Below are 16,004 nucleotides of genomic sequence, written 5' to 3'. Positions count from 1 at the left end.
GTCACTAACACCACCAAACCACCTCGAAGCCACATCGAGCAGCCATAATTTGAGGAGTGAATTGTATATTCTAGAAAAATGGAGGACTAAATTGATGTTGACAGGTAGTTCCAGGACTAAACTGATCCATCAATTGATTGAATGCATTTTGCGTGGAATTGTAGGCCAAACTAGCATAGATAACAAAAAACAAAGAAAACTTTGCAATGCAGGGAAGAGAAAACAGAGCTATCTTTATTCTCAAATGCAGAAATGGTCTGCGTCCAACATAAAATATCTACACACACTTTTTCTTCCAGTTTGAATGGTCATTCAGGAAGAATCACATCATAATAAAAAATAAGCATCAATTGAAGAGAGTTTTCTGAAAAGAAATTGGCCTATGATGTCATAAATATAATTGCCAGCGTCCAAAGAGAGTGCCATCCAATATGGTTCAGGAGCACTAGCAAATTTTACACCTTTCAAAATTAGGTACAACTCGTTTTACCATCAAATTTTCAAGACTGGACAACAAAGCAGGCTGTAGTATTCGAAAACTTGACCGTGTAATTCATGGCAAACACAAGTTGCCATGGGACAAGGATCAAAAGGGTATCACATCAAATCGGCTCCACGAAAACTGACAACAAAAGTAGCTCAATATCAATTATGCAGCGCCCTATCAGCAACACAGAATAAACAAAGTACAATAAGAAACTTTTATCAGCAATTTTACTAACTTTGAAATTGATTTATAATTTTCCTCTTCATAGCAGCCTGCTGAGTGATTTAATAAGCAATTTCAGATTTCTCCTTGTAGCTTCATCACCAGTAAATCCTAATATATCTGAACTTATACTCTGCAAAATGTTGAGTGACATCACAAGGAAACAATACCAGCAACTATTAGAATAAAGAGAGAAAGGTCGAATGAGTGAAGGTGTAGAATCAGAATTGAAGCATTCGAAGACAACTCACCTCGATGTTCTTCAAAGTGAAAATGAGGGTATATATAGACTTCTGAATTAATTCTGTGTTCTCAGGAGTCATAATGGACGAATGCACCCTTCTGTAGAGTTTTACATAGAAAACCACATGAGCCAATTGCCATAAAACAGATGATGGTAAAGACCACATAGCCATACCATAGAGATAGTAGAAAGAAATGTGTGAAATCAATCCAAAGTACATTAGTTCTGCCTGATCAAATTTAAAAGTCAAATTTTGGTCACCCACATCTTAAAAATATGTTAACTATGTTAAAAACTAAAAAGAACCAAACAAATTATCCATAATTTTACCAGCAAACTTCAAGCTGACTAAGGCATGTGCCAACAAAACATCAATGACAACCTTTTAGTCACTGAGCCATGCTAGACACATTCATACAGTAAGTTTGGTTTATTTACAGACATAATTAAAGTTTATTATAGAACAGAAGAATTGAAGCGTCATGAAGATGCGTTAAAAATCAGAAGTATTTATTACTGCATTTTGAGCATGCTACAACTTCTACATGATTTCGGAAACTAAACTGAAGTGGTCCAAGATTCTACGTATGTTTGACCACAAAAATTCGTATGAGTGCAAATATGAAGCCAGAGAATGGGAGGAGACAAAGCACCCAAAACCTTGATGTAGTCTGCAGAAACCAAATTTGACTACTGGAGTACTACTTTACCTCAAATCCTCAGAAGCCTCTGTAAGGCTTTTAGTTAAATTTTCAACTTCCTTCAGCAAACCACTACCATGAACTTCTGCCAGCAAAGGTTGAACATCATCAGCCATGGCTTTGATCTGAGACATCACTACATCAAAGACAGAATTTTGCTTGAGAATATATTATATTCAATGGCAGCAATGTAAATTAGGGTTAACACCAAAAACGAAGCAAGAAGAACATGTATGCAAAATGACCATACTATGCATGGTTATTTTCCTTTTGTTGCACTCTAATTTGCAACCAGACTCTGCAGAAAAGCATGATACAAAGCACTAAGGACAATCCAGTAAAACTTAATAGTCATTAATCGAACACCTGACCAGCCTTGCAGCAAAATCAGAGCAGTTGCAGTTAAGGGATAGGGACAAGACCTGAGATGATATAACATGTAATTAGTAAACGAAGACATGTCAGAGTTCCAAATACACCTCCTACCTGAATTGCTTCTCTCTGACCTATAATATACCTCTCAAATGATAATATTATGACTTAAAATAGGTGAACCTGATCTCTGTAAGTGTCTTAAATATCAGTGCCTAGGGAAAATGCCTTATATTTACAAATTAAGTGAGATAGCTCACTGAGACTAATTTAACCGAGTAAAACAATTCCAAGCTTTCATAGATAAATGGGTTCACTCACTGAGAACAATTAAGTATTGCGTCATTCTCTGTATTAGATGACTAGGCTGGGCAGGTAGCACATTCCACAGGCACAGTCCGCGAAAACTTGTGGGTTTCGCCAAGCCCAACTATGAAATACTCTGTACAGACATTTCAATCAGGATAGCGTGTTCGTGTCCAACACGTGTCGATACCGACACTCCTCAGACACTCTTATCATAAACATTTTACATTCTTTATTAAACATATTATATATTTTTAACTCAAAATTATTAGTAAATAACAAATAGGTACTCATATTTAAAAGATTTCAAAAAAAAAATAAATAAATAAATAATAACAAGTATAAAACTAAAATTATACTATATAAATGAAGATTTTTAAAGAATTTAACATGCTGGCAATGTGTCATGTTAATACTTTTTTGAAAAATCTCCATGATTTAATTTCTTGCTATTCTCTATAATTCTCACATAGGAACAATTCTTTTACCACTATAATATTTTTGCAAATTTTTAATGAATGCTACTTATTACTAATGAATGTTAGGGTTAACAAGCTTATATCTTGAATTGCTAGTTTTGCGTTGGCTTTAGTAATGGATTGTAGTATTAAAGTATCAAGTATAATGTTCAATTAACTATCAAAAAATAACTATTGAAATGAAATTAGATATTAAACATGAATATGCAATCTTGATGGAATGTATATGAGTGATGATATTCATCATTAGTAGGGATCATCGCAGATCTAGGTTGCAGTTATCCCCCTAATCACTGAAAATGGTAATTCTAAAATTGAGATTTATCTAAAGTATTTCCAATGGAAAAGTTTCTCTGTAGTCTATATAATTGCTAGTAAAAGAAAGTAGAAATCTAGTTTTAAGTTCTCTGTCCATCACTAATTTTATACACCTATTTAGTCATATATACATTCTGAAACAGATTATACTAGTATTATTAATAAAAAAGAACTAGAGGATTTAAAATTTTAAATTTGGAAAATCACATGAAAGAGCACATCCAGTACTTTCTACCATAGTTATTAGACCCGACCCAGTGGTCGACCCGGAAAAATCACCGGGTCACTGGGTCAACGGTTCAACCGGTGAATCGGTGATTGAACCGGTGGGTCATTGTTAAATCATAATTTTAACTAAAATATATTTTGAAACAAATTAAAAAAACATTTTGCTAAATCTATACATATATTTTAGCTCACGTTAGTGAACATAGCTCCATTAGTTTCCCAAGTGGTCAAAGGCCTAAAATGTCATTGTGGAAGCCAGGGTTCGAATCTTGCTTGCTGCAAATTCAAATACTTATTTTCCCATGTAAATGAATTATATATATTTGCCACAGTTTCTAGATTGAAGATAAGCAAATTCCCTAGTGGTCAGCTGCTTGAATTAACGGGGAGGATGCCCAGGTTCGAATCCAGCCTCGTGGCACGTTCATTTAAAAATTTTACATTGTACTTACTGTGACCGTCCGGTTCGATGTTGAACCGGATCCGGTTTCTCCCAAAACCCGCCCGGTTCCGACGGGTTTAGAGTGGTCCAACCGGTTCCCTTGCATGTAAGTCCAATTGATCAGCTCGGACCGGACCACATTCCGGTCCGGCGGTTTTCGGTCCGAACCGGCCGGCCCGGTCCGGTTTTAATAACTATGCTTTCTACCATGGGAATACACCAATGTTCTACTAACACCAACAGTTTCAACAGTCGAATCGGTGTGCTTTTATTGCAGAAAACAAAATGCTCGAACCAAGTGACATCAGAAATTTTAGAATGCTTCATGTGCTTGAAGGATTGAAAAGATGCAAAGATCATAGGCTAGAGAGCTTTTTATCATAAAAAACAATTTCAACCAACTTGAGATATGATAGACCCCCACCTCTAATAATATTCCAATACAAGTTTGTTATTCATTCACTATTCTAGAGTATTCCATAGTTAGTTAGCAAAAGGGTAAAATTGTAATAAAAAACTAGTAAATTCTCTACATATGTAATGGGGGTAGCTCGGATATTCATTCAATATTGGGAAAATTTGGGGAGCGACCAGACCTCTCGAAAGACTTGGAATTGTTTTGTGTCAATTTGCACGTTTAATGCAATAAAATAGCAGTTTGATTTACAGTTCTCATTCTTTCGGTAAACAATTCGGCCTCTTCAATTCAGGTTCCTATCAATTTGGTATCAAAGCAATTGATTATCGGACAAATGGAAGCTAATTTTAGCAGAGAATTAAAAGAGAGATGGAGCTCGCTATCAAATCGGTTTGGGAAGCTGGTAATGCAACGGAACGGGGGTCGAGTGGGTGAGTCGGGGCTGGATTCATACGGCCGGCTAAGTATATCAATATTACATGGAGAAAATACAGATTGGTGGGCGTCGGAGGCGGAGAAGATTTTTTCTAAAAATCGATTGTCAGAAGTGGAGAAAGTAGAGGCCGCCGTAGCTTTTTTTTACATTGAAACATGGAATTGGTAATAGCAGTTAGATCAACTAAGATTGGTGCGTACATGGTATAAATTGAAGGGGTTGATGAAGGCTCAATTTCACAGGAAGCAAATCTCTATTGTTGAGGAAAGTCCAGTATGTAAGCTTTGGGGGATGGTGAACTAGATGATAGAGGTGAAAGAACGCCCATATAAATTGCAGGTAACTCCAGCACCATTGCCATAGGAGGAGAAATCCACAGTGGCGAAGCATGGGGAGAGGAAGGAAAACGGGGCAGAAGCAACTTCGTCCGAAACCACCGCCAACTCTGAAATTTCAATCAAAATGGAGAGGAAGGAAAACGGGGTTGCGGAGATTTCACATGAACCGATTGCTACTTCTGATATTACACCCAACTTAGATGACGGCGGAGTGAGTACCGAAGGAAAGAAGGGTAAAAAGGAGAACTGCCGCTTGGACAATTGCAACCCGAGATTAATTGGAGAAGGTACCAAAAGAAGGAAAGGCAGAGAGGAAGGGTATGGCTGGAAAAGTAGACACCTGATATTAACTGAAATGGTATCACCAGATTTGGACCAAATTTTGGGGTTGGCCAAAGGACTGAGGGTAGGTATGACTCATGGAAAGAGGCTCATTCCACTTACGACCCACTTAAGGCCAAAACTAATTCATATAGCCCAAACCTACAATCTCATTGCCTTTTAAAACACACATCCAACCCATACCGCCAGAACTTTCCTCGGACCCTCGCGATCCATCAAAAGGCAACCACTCTCTCCTTAATCCTTTCGGTGACGGCAACCCAAGGTGCGACACCCTTCAAAAAGTCGATAGAAGTAGAATTACAGATGCAAAGAAAATTGTAGATCTTAAATGGTTCAGGAGCGTGATGGGGATGATCAATTAGACGGGTCAGAAGAGGAAGAAGATCACAAATTGGGAGGGTTGGTTGACGTGTCACTTAACACCGCAATGGGTCTCATCGCTCAAAAAACCATGAAAAATAGGGGACCCGTTTTTGGACAATCAGTAATAGTCGGGATTGATTGCCCAGCTACACCTAACTTCATTTCAACGAAATGGGTTGGTCAATTGGAGCTACAGACCGCAGACACAACGAGCTACGAGGTTCCTATCACTTTGGTTCATTTTTTGAAAAGCCCGCAAGGGATGCAACCGGGCGGATTCCCCAGTGTCTGCGTATGCGTCTTATGGAATTTGCATGAATAACATTTTAATGGTAGGTGGACAAATGGCTACACAGGCTAACAACTACAGCAAGCTTACTCCAAAAATAGTTCAGCTACATGGAAATCCAAATTTTGAAGTTGAACCACGATTCCACCTTGAGAACAAGGTGGTTTTTTGGGGTGGTTGGTAATGATAGACCCCCACCTCTAATAATATTCCAATACAAGTTTGTTATTCATTCACTATTCTAGAGTATTCCATAGTTAGTTAGCAAAAGGATAAAATTGTAATAGAAAACTAGTAAATTCTCTATAAATGTAATGGGGGGAGTTGGGATATTCATTCAGGAGATATTGGGAAAATTTGGGGAGAGGCCATGCCTCTCGAAAGCCTTGGAATTGTTCTGTGTCTATTTTCACGTTTAATGCAATAAAATAGCAATTTGATTTACAGTTCTCATTCTTTCAGTAAACAATTCAGCCTCTTCAAATCAAGTTCCTATCAAGATATAAGATAATGAATCACTAATGAAACTTATGGGAATTGTGAAGTTGTACTTTGTGAAATGATAGATAGTTTTAGTATGTGTCAATCTAAGATTATTTTAATTTATCTAGCCACGCCACATGCTGACTGCCAAATGGTGTTGTGAGGGTGCATCCTGATTATACGCCCCACTCCTAACACTAAGCTACAATAATCAAACAAAAGAAAAGACTTCTTTGGAAGAAACAAAGAATGGAGAATTCCAGTCTTACTTGAGGGGTATAGCAGGCTTCCCATTTAAGATTATTGTATTTCTTAGTTGGGTTCCTGTATAACTAGAAGTGAATGAGGCCTAAACCCCAATAACAAATGACATATGGCATCCAGATGGACATATGGCCCTTGTTTGGTAGGAATAAAAATCAGATTTTTAACATATTTTGATAAAAGTTAATAAAATATGTGGTTGAAAAGTTAAGATTTCCATAAAATGCATGATTAAAATTAATTGTTGACTTTGAATTAGATTAATATCTAAATTTTAATTTCCACCAGAAAGGATATCAATATAATAAGCTGTTGGAGGCATAAAACATGGATTCAGCAAACGGACTGAAACTCCTGTGCTGGAGAATATAGCCTTATCATAAATGCTGCTTTAATTAAAATTTAATTGATTATCATGAATCAAAAATTCGAAATGTTGACATAAACATATATTACAAGTATATAGTAATTGAAAGAGAGCAATTCAATATGCTTTCCATGTTCTCTTTTGTTTAGCTTGAAACAATTTTTTCATCAAAGTTTTACTAACAGTGTATCACGTAATTGGCGCATGACCATTACCTAAAAATTGCCATACAGATTTCCTTACGAATTCTGTGAAGCTTTCCAAGTATCCTAATATGGTATAGAGATACGAAAACAAAATAAAATTTACGATTGTAATATTCAGTCAGCACAACTAGAAACAGATCATGATAGATAGTGATAGCCAAACAGAAAATATAAAATATGTAATCAAACCTGTATAAGCAAAGGCCGTGCTTCTTCAATAACGGAGGAAACTCGTTCAGCCAATGAATAAGTGTTTGCAACGCCAATTTCTTCCATTTCACGCCCAATGCGAGTAAATATTCCAACTAATTCATCTAAACTAACCCCTTGGTATCCCTTTATCTTCTGTTTGTCACACACAATCAAACCTTCTTTAACACAATCTGCATGAAGAGGACTCACTGAAGGTGTTGGAATAGGATTACGCGGTGTGATATCAATCATAGTTTCCATCAGAAGACCTGACTGGTTCACCTCAATCAATGAATTTTGAGGTATTATAATTTTATCATCTTCAACCTACAAACATGAAACACCAACATCAAGGGCTGTAAAACCATATTGTCATGAAAAGATGAAATCATGAGCTTCAGGTTTGCCTCACCTCAACTACAGCCTCAATACTCTTCAGGGAAGGATTGACACGTATGACATTGCCAACAGTTACACCTCTAATCCTAACAGGTGTACCAGTGCACATACCACTAGCCTTATCAAACTCAAACACAGCCAAATACTTTCGGACCTTTGATCGCAACTGAAACGCCCTCAACCATGCTAAGCTAAGTGCCAAGAGGACTGTCCCTGAAATAAGAAACAATCCAACACCACCTTCCCAAATGCTCCTCCTACCGAACCCAAAATCGCTCAAAGGCCTCAGAGTTTGCCTCCAAATGGTTCGAGGAACATCAAAAATTACTGAGAGTGGACTCTTTGATTCGGAAGAAGATGTTGGTTGTGGTTGAGTATGACCCCTATCAGCGGATGACGTAGCTTTTACACATAAGACTTTTCTTTTATGCCTTAACGGAGTTTCCAGGCATGGCGAAATTTTCAAAGAACAATGTTGCTTAGTGGGTGTGATCAAATATGAAGGAAATGCAATAGCACTTGATGAAATATGGGACAGCGAATATCCAACCATTTTCTTTTTACAGCAATATTGGAAAGTTGTGCATAAACGACAATTGTCAACTCTGACCGGATTCCCAAGAAAGATATATAGGGAATTATGCCATGGATCCCTAGAACCTGAGGAACTAAGCAATCAATCAATTTCTCAAAATCTGAGATAGACATATACTAGGTTGAAACAATAACAATCAAAGAACTAGAGGAAGAAATGATCAATTTTACTTAGAGAAAACACATATATCAAATGAAATTTTTAGTATAATACCATTTACTTTCGTTAAAAGGAAAACCTACTTGTGAGCTCCGAAAGAGGCAGAGAAGAGGAGAGTCAATGAATGCCTGAGTTGAGTTGGGATAGTCACCTCATTGGACCTTTCGTCAGCCCTAAACTCAAATTTAGCTCAGTTTTCATTTTCTATTATTGACACTTGACAGTATAGTCTTATGGCCTTGATAAAAACCGTGTTCTCGAATCTTGGCTTGTCTTTTTCTTATGCCATTGTTTTGTTAAATAAAATTTAGAGTGAGTCAAGGTGATGAAGCTCATAACAAAGCATTAAATAAAAGTTTTGCAAATCTCTGGAATATAAATATCCAACTGTTTTTACAATTATTTATGAAATTGATACTTGATTGACTAAATTAAGTATATGATCAAATTACAGTGAAATTTGATTGTGATGATATAATTATTATATTCCACATTAGAATTAAACATAAATCATGGCGAGTATTGAGCACAACTTGAGTAAATGTCAAGCAAATGGAGCACCCCATTCGGGGGTAAAGGTTGCAGTGCCTCGACTAGATGGAGCAGTTGTCTGAAAAGAGCAAATGCTGCTAACCTTTTTACAAAGTATTGCCAGGAATCAGGTATCGCATGAATTTCATTTAAACTAAGGGTGTATTTGATTGCAAGCATGAAATTCACATGCAAACAAAATAAATTCTAGAAATTATTAGCATAGAAATTGTCAATTAAATGTATTTAATTGATTTTATTTTCAACCTAAACAAATGTTATACTTGTCCATTTTTTATTGGTAGGTAGATGGGAGAGGGGGTAGATGAGAGAGAAAGAATGAGTCAATTGCCTGAAAAATAAAAACATACTTCTCTAAGGAAAATATATTCCTTTTTTTAAAGAAAAATATGGCCAAGTGACCAAAAATAGGAAAATACCTTCCATGGAAAAAGCTATTAATCAAACAGCACAAAAGTAGAAATTTGGGTGAAAAATGACATTTTTCACGGAAAATATTGGCAATCAAATGCTAACAGTTATTTCACCCTAAGAGTTGAGATCCTGAAATAAGTAGAAGTACTACAGGAGAAAGAAAACAAGATAGCAACATCGAAATAAAAAGCTTATGAATCAAACCAATACATGCTTATAGATCCAGATCTATGGAAGAATGGAGAATGAATAAAATATAGCATTTTTTTATTTTTCATGAGAAAAATGCATGCACAATACTTCAAAATAGTAACTGCATAAGTTACAAAGATCACAACTAGTAGGTTTATAAAAGTGTTAGCTGTAACAGCTCAATAGGCTAGTTCTAAAAAAGTCATAATGCCTCCAACTAAATACTTCCGAGTATAAAACTTATAATCCCATGGACTGACAAATGAGAAAGAGAGAAAATGATAATCTTGCATTCTTAAACCAAGGGTATGCTAAATTTTCATACGTCATAAGAATGACCAAAGTAAAAAAATTTACATGCTTTGCTACAAACAAAAAATGTAACAATGTAAACAGGACACAAGAAATGAGAGGTTGAGAAAGCCAATTGCAAAATTAAAATAAATCATTAAGTGAAGTATAATTTGAATGAAACCTGGTCTATCGATACTCATATACTTTATTATGAAGCGGCATTGACTCACAGTCTTAATTGTATTTTCCATTGAAAAGCCGCAAATATACAAATGAACATGTCTTCATCAAAATGGGAGAACCAAAAAACCAAATTGGGGAAGACCTTACAGAAGTGACACCCATCAGAAGAAAACTGGTGGACTAATCCTAACTATGACTTATGAATGCCAAAATTTATATATTTATTACTAGCTTATTTCAACAATTTAATCTATATCAACCTTATTAACCGGTCAACTTAGAATCTGTATAGTAAAATCATATTATTTCGGAATTTGCAAAGTATTGAACTGAAAAATAATGAATCCTTAAAAAATTGCATCCAACTGGAGCATTAGGGGCTGGGTAAATCACGATAACTTAGAAAATTCATTCAATAATAGAAAAAAATAATATTATAAAAATTCAATTACAAACTCACCTATTTGGAAGATATTCTAAATAGGCAGCATTGTCTTGTGAGCTAAATCCAAAGAAACTGAAAAGCTACTTCCGCCACCGTAGCGAAGGAATGTTTCAATAATTATACGGCTCAAATAGATGGCATGAGTATGTGTGGAATGATGCGCGAAATGAACCCTCGGCTAGGGTTGACGTGAGTGGAACGGAAGAATAAAGATTGGGAAATTTGGGGGTTTTAGAAGGTGAAGTCTGGTTAATGGGCCAGACCTTGTGGCATTGGGCTAAACTATCACATGGGCCAAACCTGACCATTCTCCTCTAACGGATGTATGAAAGTCTGTTGGGAAAATTTCACATATAATAGATTAAGTATAGCCAATTTCAAAATTAAGAAATAAAATTTTAAATTTCAAAAATCAGATATTAATTAAATTTTATTTATGAAATATTTAATTAAAAAATATTTTTATTAACTAAATAAATTAAGGTCACAGTTCTGTACTATTTAATCACAAATTGTTGAATTAATTGGTCACGATTATTTTTCGATTACAAACCAAAAATTTTATTGGTCACAATTAATTCATGAATCACAAATCAAAAAAATTTATAAATCATAATTTATTTATTGATCACAAAACACAAATCTTGTAAGTCACGAATCAAATTTTTAGATCACATATTATGTATTGGTCATAAATTGTCGGTCACAAATTATTTACTAATCATAATCAACCAATTAATTGATCACAAACATCCCCATTCCACCCATAACCACCGCACCACCGTCACGCCGACCACCACCAGCACGACCAAAATCACCATGCCTCACCATCGCAATCCACATCACAACCATCATTACCCAAACACCACAAAAAATTAGATCCAAAATAAATTAGTCACCTCCACGGACATCCCAATCACCGCCACCGTCAATTATCCTTATAGAACCACCACCAATTACCCAAAAAATTTCCACACCCATTACTCCAAATTTTTCCCTCATTTTCCACCACTAGCAACAGAGTTCACACCTACCACCATCAACTCCCAAAAATTAGACATTCATCAATCATAAAATTAGATTTGGTTGATGATGACAGAGTGACAACAAATTGTTGTAGTCATAAAATTGACATCGCCAACGCCCCAAAACTAGATCACCCAAAAATCGGGGGTGATCGTTGCTCGACTGCATCATCGTTGTTGCAGCAACGATGCCAGCAACGCATCATCGGCGCTGCAACGACAGCGTTAAGCGATATCTTCGCTTTGCTCACAATGGTGACAACATCCTCGCCGTGGCTGCAACGACAACTTTGGCCAGATGCATCATCACCGCGATTGTTGGTGGATAATGGATGGAGAGAGAGACCTGAAGGTAGTTAACAAATTGATTTCGATGTGAGGATAGTAGGGTGACGGCGCACTGCAGTAGCGAAGTTGTGCTTCACATAGCTGCGCTGCAACGATGCGGTGCTCACATCAACGAGGTTGTTGCAGCGACGTCTTGACGGCTCCAACAGTCCGATAGTAGAGACTATGGAAAGGAGAGGGGAGAGAATAATTTTAGGGTTAGATTGGGGTAGGTTGTGGGTAAATAAATTAATTTATAATATTATTATTAATATTAAAATATTGATTTTTTATCTTTGAATTAATATCTGATTTCTGTATAAATAAACATTAAATCTCATATTTGAAATTGAATCTTATAAAATCTGGTTTGGTGTAATTTCCTCAAGTCTATTTGACGCCTTTCTTCCTTCCAATTTAATTTTTGTATTAATACGCATTAATGGCCAGTAGAAAGAGCAACTGACTTACCTAACACAAATTTGAAAAATCCACTCATTTACCACAGAATACCGTGTTTGCTCTCACTATGTCTTTAAATTTACTTATTTTCCCTTCAATCTTTCTCCCCAATTTCGATTGTAATCAAGCATTTATCTAAGGGAAAAATTGGAAAGATGTATACCAGAAAATTAATAAACAACTCTTTCTTGTCAACATCAATACATCATACTGCGGATGTGAGCCCATTACGCTATTGTAAAAAGTAAATTTGGTAAAATAAAGGGTGTCCAACAAACGTATAACTTGAAAAGAATATAAATTTATAAACCAAAAGCTACATCTTTGATCTTCATTTTAAAAAAATTATGTAATTTCTACCTCAATAGTCTCCTTTGGCTTGAAAGATAATTCAATATATAAATTTCCACAAGCCCTGTTTAATTGTTGATTGAAGGCATACATATATAGACTCAAAGAATTAGATCAAAAATCATGTTCTAATTGCTTTTCAAGAAGAAGTGGATTTAAAATAGGAAACCATGTAATCGCACTGCCTAGTGGGTTGCAACTTGCAACACATGACACAACCCATTTGCATTCTGTTGAGGTGTGATTACACGATAATTTCCTATGATCGCAACACCCAATATTTTGCCTCCCATTAATTTTAGTCCCCGACTTCCTCCTTTTGTTCTGCTCGAGTTCTTTGTAGATGCAATTTTGGTTATTGATATTCTAATCTTCAAAATACAATCATCACCATTCCAAAATCGTTAATAATGGATCCTAAACATGTTTTGAAAGTTTATAATTTAGTCCTCAATTTTTCTAATGGTTGAATTTACATCCCAAAACTAATGAATTTCTCTTAAATGCTCTATTAATTCTTCTGATTGATTAAGCGCAATCTAGATGATCTTAAATTTACTCCAAATCAATCCCTATTAAGCTCCAAAATGTATTTTCACTTCATTTACATCCAAGTTGGAGTTTTACCTACAATTAATAATATTTACATTGAATTAAGTAGACTTCTGCTCATTATCAAAAAAATAATTAAGAATAGAAGCTCAAATAAAAGCATTATACGTACTTATCAATTGAAAATTGGACCAAAATCATTGAGTTCTCAAGTACGAGGACCCCAGCAGAATTCTTGAAGGAATAAAGAATTTTCACAATTGCTAGCGCTGCGGGCTCTGATGTTTTTTAAAACCACGAAGCTGAAAGCCATAAATAAAGTATGCAAGACTTTGTATTGAGCTCGACTTGAGAAAGGACATGATAAGAGAAGTATGCAATACCAAGCGAGGGGTGAAATGGCAAAAAAAACTGTAAAAAAATACCCGAATTTTATGCAAGAGCAGCGGCTCCATGGATAACCCGCCTATGGATTGTCCCTTAAAGGTTAAAAAGAACAAAGGATTCCAAAACTGTTGAGCCTGAGATGGAACTAATTCAGACGGATTCCCCTGTTCCTAATGGTTGAATTTACATCCCAAAACTAATGAATTTCTCTTAAATGCTCTATTAATTCTTCTAATTGATTAAGCGCAATCTAGATGATCTTAAATTTACTCCAAATCAATCCCTATTAAGCTCCAAAATGTATTTTCACTTCATTTACATCCAAGTTGGAGTTTTACCTACAATTAATAATATTTACATTGAATTAAGTAGACTTCTGCCCATTATCAAAAAAATAATTAAGAATAAAAGCTCAAATAAAAGCATTATACGTACTTATCAATCGAAAATTGGACCAAAATCATTGAGTTCTCAAGTACGAGGACCATATGCAATGAAGTTTTAATTGTAACTAAACTCAACCACATAATTCGACTCCCTTCGTGGTTTACATATGGTTCTAAGTAAAACTACTCACTCCAAAGTCTAAATTCTTGGCTTTTTGGTGGTTTAGCTAATAATTGATTTTTTTAATAGATTTTCAAAAAAAGATTTGAAATATGTGGTTGTAAAGTTGATAAAAATTGTGAGTCACATGAAATGTGTGCTAGAGAATGAGTTTAAAAAAAAAAAAATTGATTTTGAAAAGTAGAGGCCAAACAAAAATTTAATATGTAATAGAAAGATGCAAATGGGTCGATTTCTGGACAATACTATATTTATATGATGATAACTTTTTTTTCTTTAGTAGTGTTGCTTACAACAATATACTTAAATAATTTATATCATCAATGTCTTCTTTGCTGCATGAATTTTTAATACAATCAAATTAGACTCATTCAACTCGCCTTCGTGCTATATATTTCCTAATGAATTAAGGGTGTGTTTGATAGGGCCAATTCCATTTTCCATCCAAATTGTAGTGTTTGATAGCACATTTTTTCCATGGAATTCATTTTTTTAATTGTCTTGAAAATTGTTCTTTTCTTGGTTTTCCACCCTACTTTGACGCTTTTTTTTTAATGCAAATAAATTCTAAGAATTATTGTAAAAAAATATTTCCCTTAAATTGACAATTTCCATGTAAAACAAAGACTAACAAACAACAAAAGGTAGATGATTTCTTGACTTTTTATTTTTTGCGTTGGCAATGGAAACAAATTTCATACCCAATGCCAGTAAATTTTATCCCTTTAATTGACAATTTTCATGTAAAACAAAGCCAAACGAATATCAAAAACACTTTTATTTCAACATTTTCCTCGTAAAAAATTATACCAATCAAACACAATAATTTACAATTCTCAAGAAAATAATTTCTAAGCAATTCAATTTTCTGGGATTCGTTTTCAATTCAATTCCATCTTTGCAATCAAACGGACCCTGACATGAGTTCACTAAATAAAAATATTCCTGTTTGGATAGAATTTTGTATTTGCATGTGAGCAAAAGTAGCCTTCACTGATAGTAGGACATAGAAGAATAAAAATAAAAGAAAGATATCGATAATAAATACTTATGAAACTTAAAATAATGAGGGAAAGAGGGAGAAAGGGAAAACTTGAGAAACTTATACACGTGTGGCTTAAACATTACACGTAGTACTGCTGGAGAGCACTTGTCTAGCAATATCAAGCAATTTATCTACTGGTACAAAGTAAGTTGACAAAATTTGTTGACAAAATCTAAATCGTTGATTTATTTTGATTTCAAAATCTGATTTTGGAATGTGTGATATAGATCTTGCCAACTCATGTTTTGTCAACCTCCTTTATCAAATTCCTTTGTACTCATAAGCATATCACTCCTTGTATAGAGACACAAACATGTCCCTTTTTCATCTCATTTTATCAACTTCTCTTTCCGAAAGAAAACTTACACCAATTGATTGGAAACAATGAGGTAGGAAAAGTGACAAAATAAGATCGCAAAATATAGCAACAAGATAGCAAGAAACAAAAATCCTAACAAGAACGAATTCGAAGGATTGAACACAATATCGTTGTCCTCAAACGATATTTGCCTCTTCTCCAAATGTAATAAGATGCTTAAGGGCATTCCGACAAAC

The 16,004-nt window shown here is 35.0% G+C and overlaps 1 protein-coding gene across 4 annotated transcripts; it reads right to left on the bottom strand.

Moving 5' to 3' along the window:
* Nucleotides 1-213: 213 nt before the first annotated feature.
* Nucleotides 214-10,933, bottom strand: LOC111410173 (protein TRIGALACTOSYLDIACYLGLYCEROL 2, chloroplastic). Of its 4 annotated transcripts, XM_023040405.1 has the most exons (8): nucleotides 10,749-10,933; nucleotides 8,737-8,826; nucleotides 7,913-8,567; nucleotides 7,498-7,827; nucleotides 1,664-1,779; nucleotides 961-1,051; nucleotides 723-842; nucleotides 214-622 (listed from the first exon to the last, which is right to left on the bottom strand). In XM_023040405.1, exons 3-7 carry the CDS (start codon nucleotides 8,450-8,452, stop codon nucleotides 750-752), a joined length of 1,170 nt encoding a protein of 389 aa, XP_022896173.1. In that variant the 5' UTR covers nucleotides 8,453-8,567; nucleotides 8,737-8,826; nucleotides 10,749-10,933; the 3' UTR covers nucleotides 214-622; nucleotides 723-749. The 4 variants fall into 4 exon arrangements, 3 of the variants coding, with proteins under 3 accessions (XP_022896173.1, XP_022896172.1, XP_022896171.1); XR_002705618.1 differs by lacking the exon at nucleotides 8,737-8,826 and adding an exon at nucleotides 2,021-2,076 and having other exon boundaries at nucleotides 214-842; nucleotides 1,664-1,790; nucleotides 7,913-8,559; XM_023040404.1 differs by lacking the exon at nucleotides 8,737-8,826.
* Nucleotides 10,934-16,004: the final 5,071 nt, after the last annotated feature.

Source organism: Olea europaea, chromosome 15 (genome assembly GCF_002742605.1).
Source record: "Olea europaea var. sylvestris chromosome 15, O_europaea_v1, whole genome shotgun sequence".
Classification (NCBI taxonomy): domain Eukaryota; kingdom Viridiplantae; phylum Streptophyta; class Magnoliopsida; order Lamiales; family Oleaceae; genus Olea; species Olea europaea.
This window is presented reverse-complemented; position numbering and strand designations above follow the sequence as displayed.

Coding starts and splice junctions, on each gene's coding strand:
- LOC111410173 (XM_023040405.1), bottom strand. CDS start 8,452: ATGGTTGGATATTCGCTGTCCCATATTTCATCAAGTGCTATTGCATTT. Junction 1,052..1,663: donor GAGGCTTCTGAGGATTTGAG/GTAAAGTAGTAC, acceptor AAAACTCTACAG/AAGGGTGCATTCGTCCATTA. Junction 843..960: donor TCACTTTGAAGAACATCGAG/GTGAGTTGTCTT, acceptor AACATTTTGCAG/AGTATAAGTTCAGATATATT.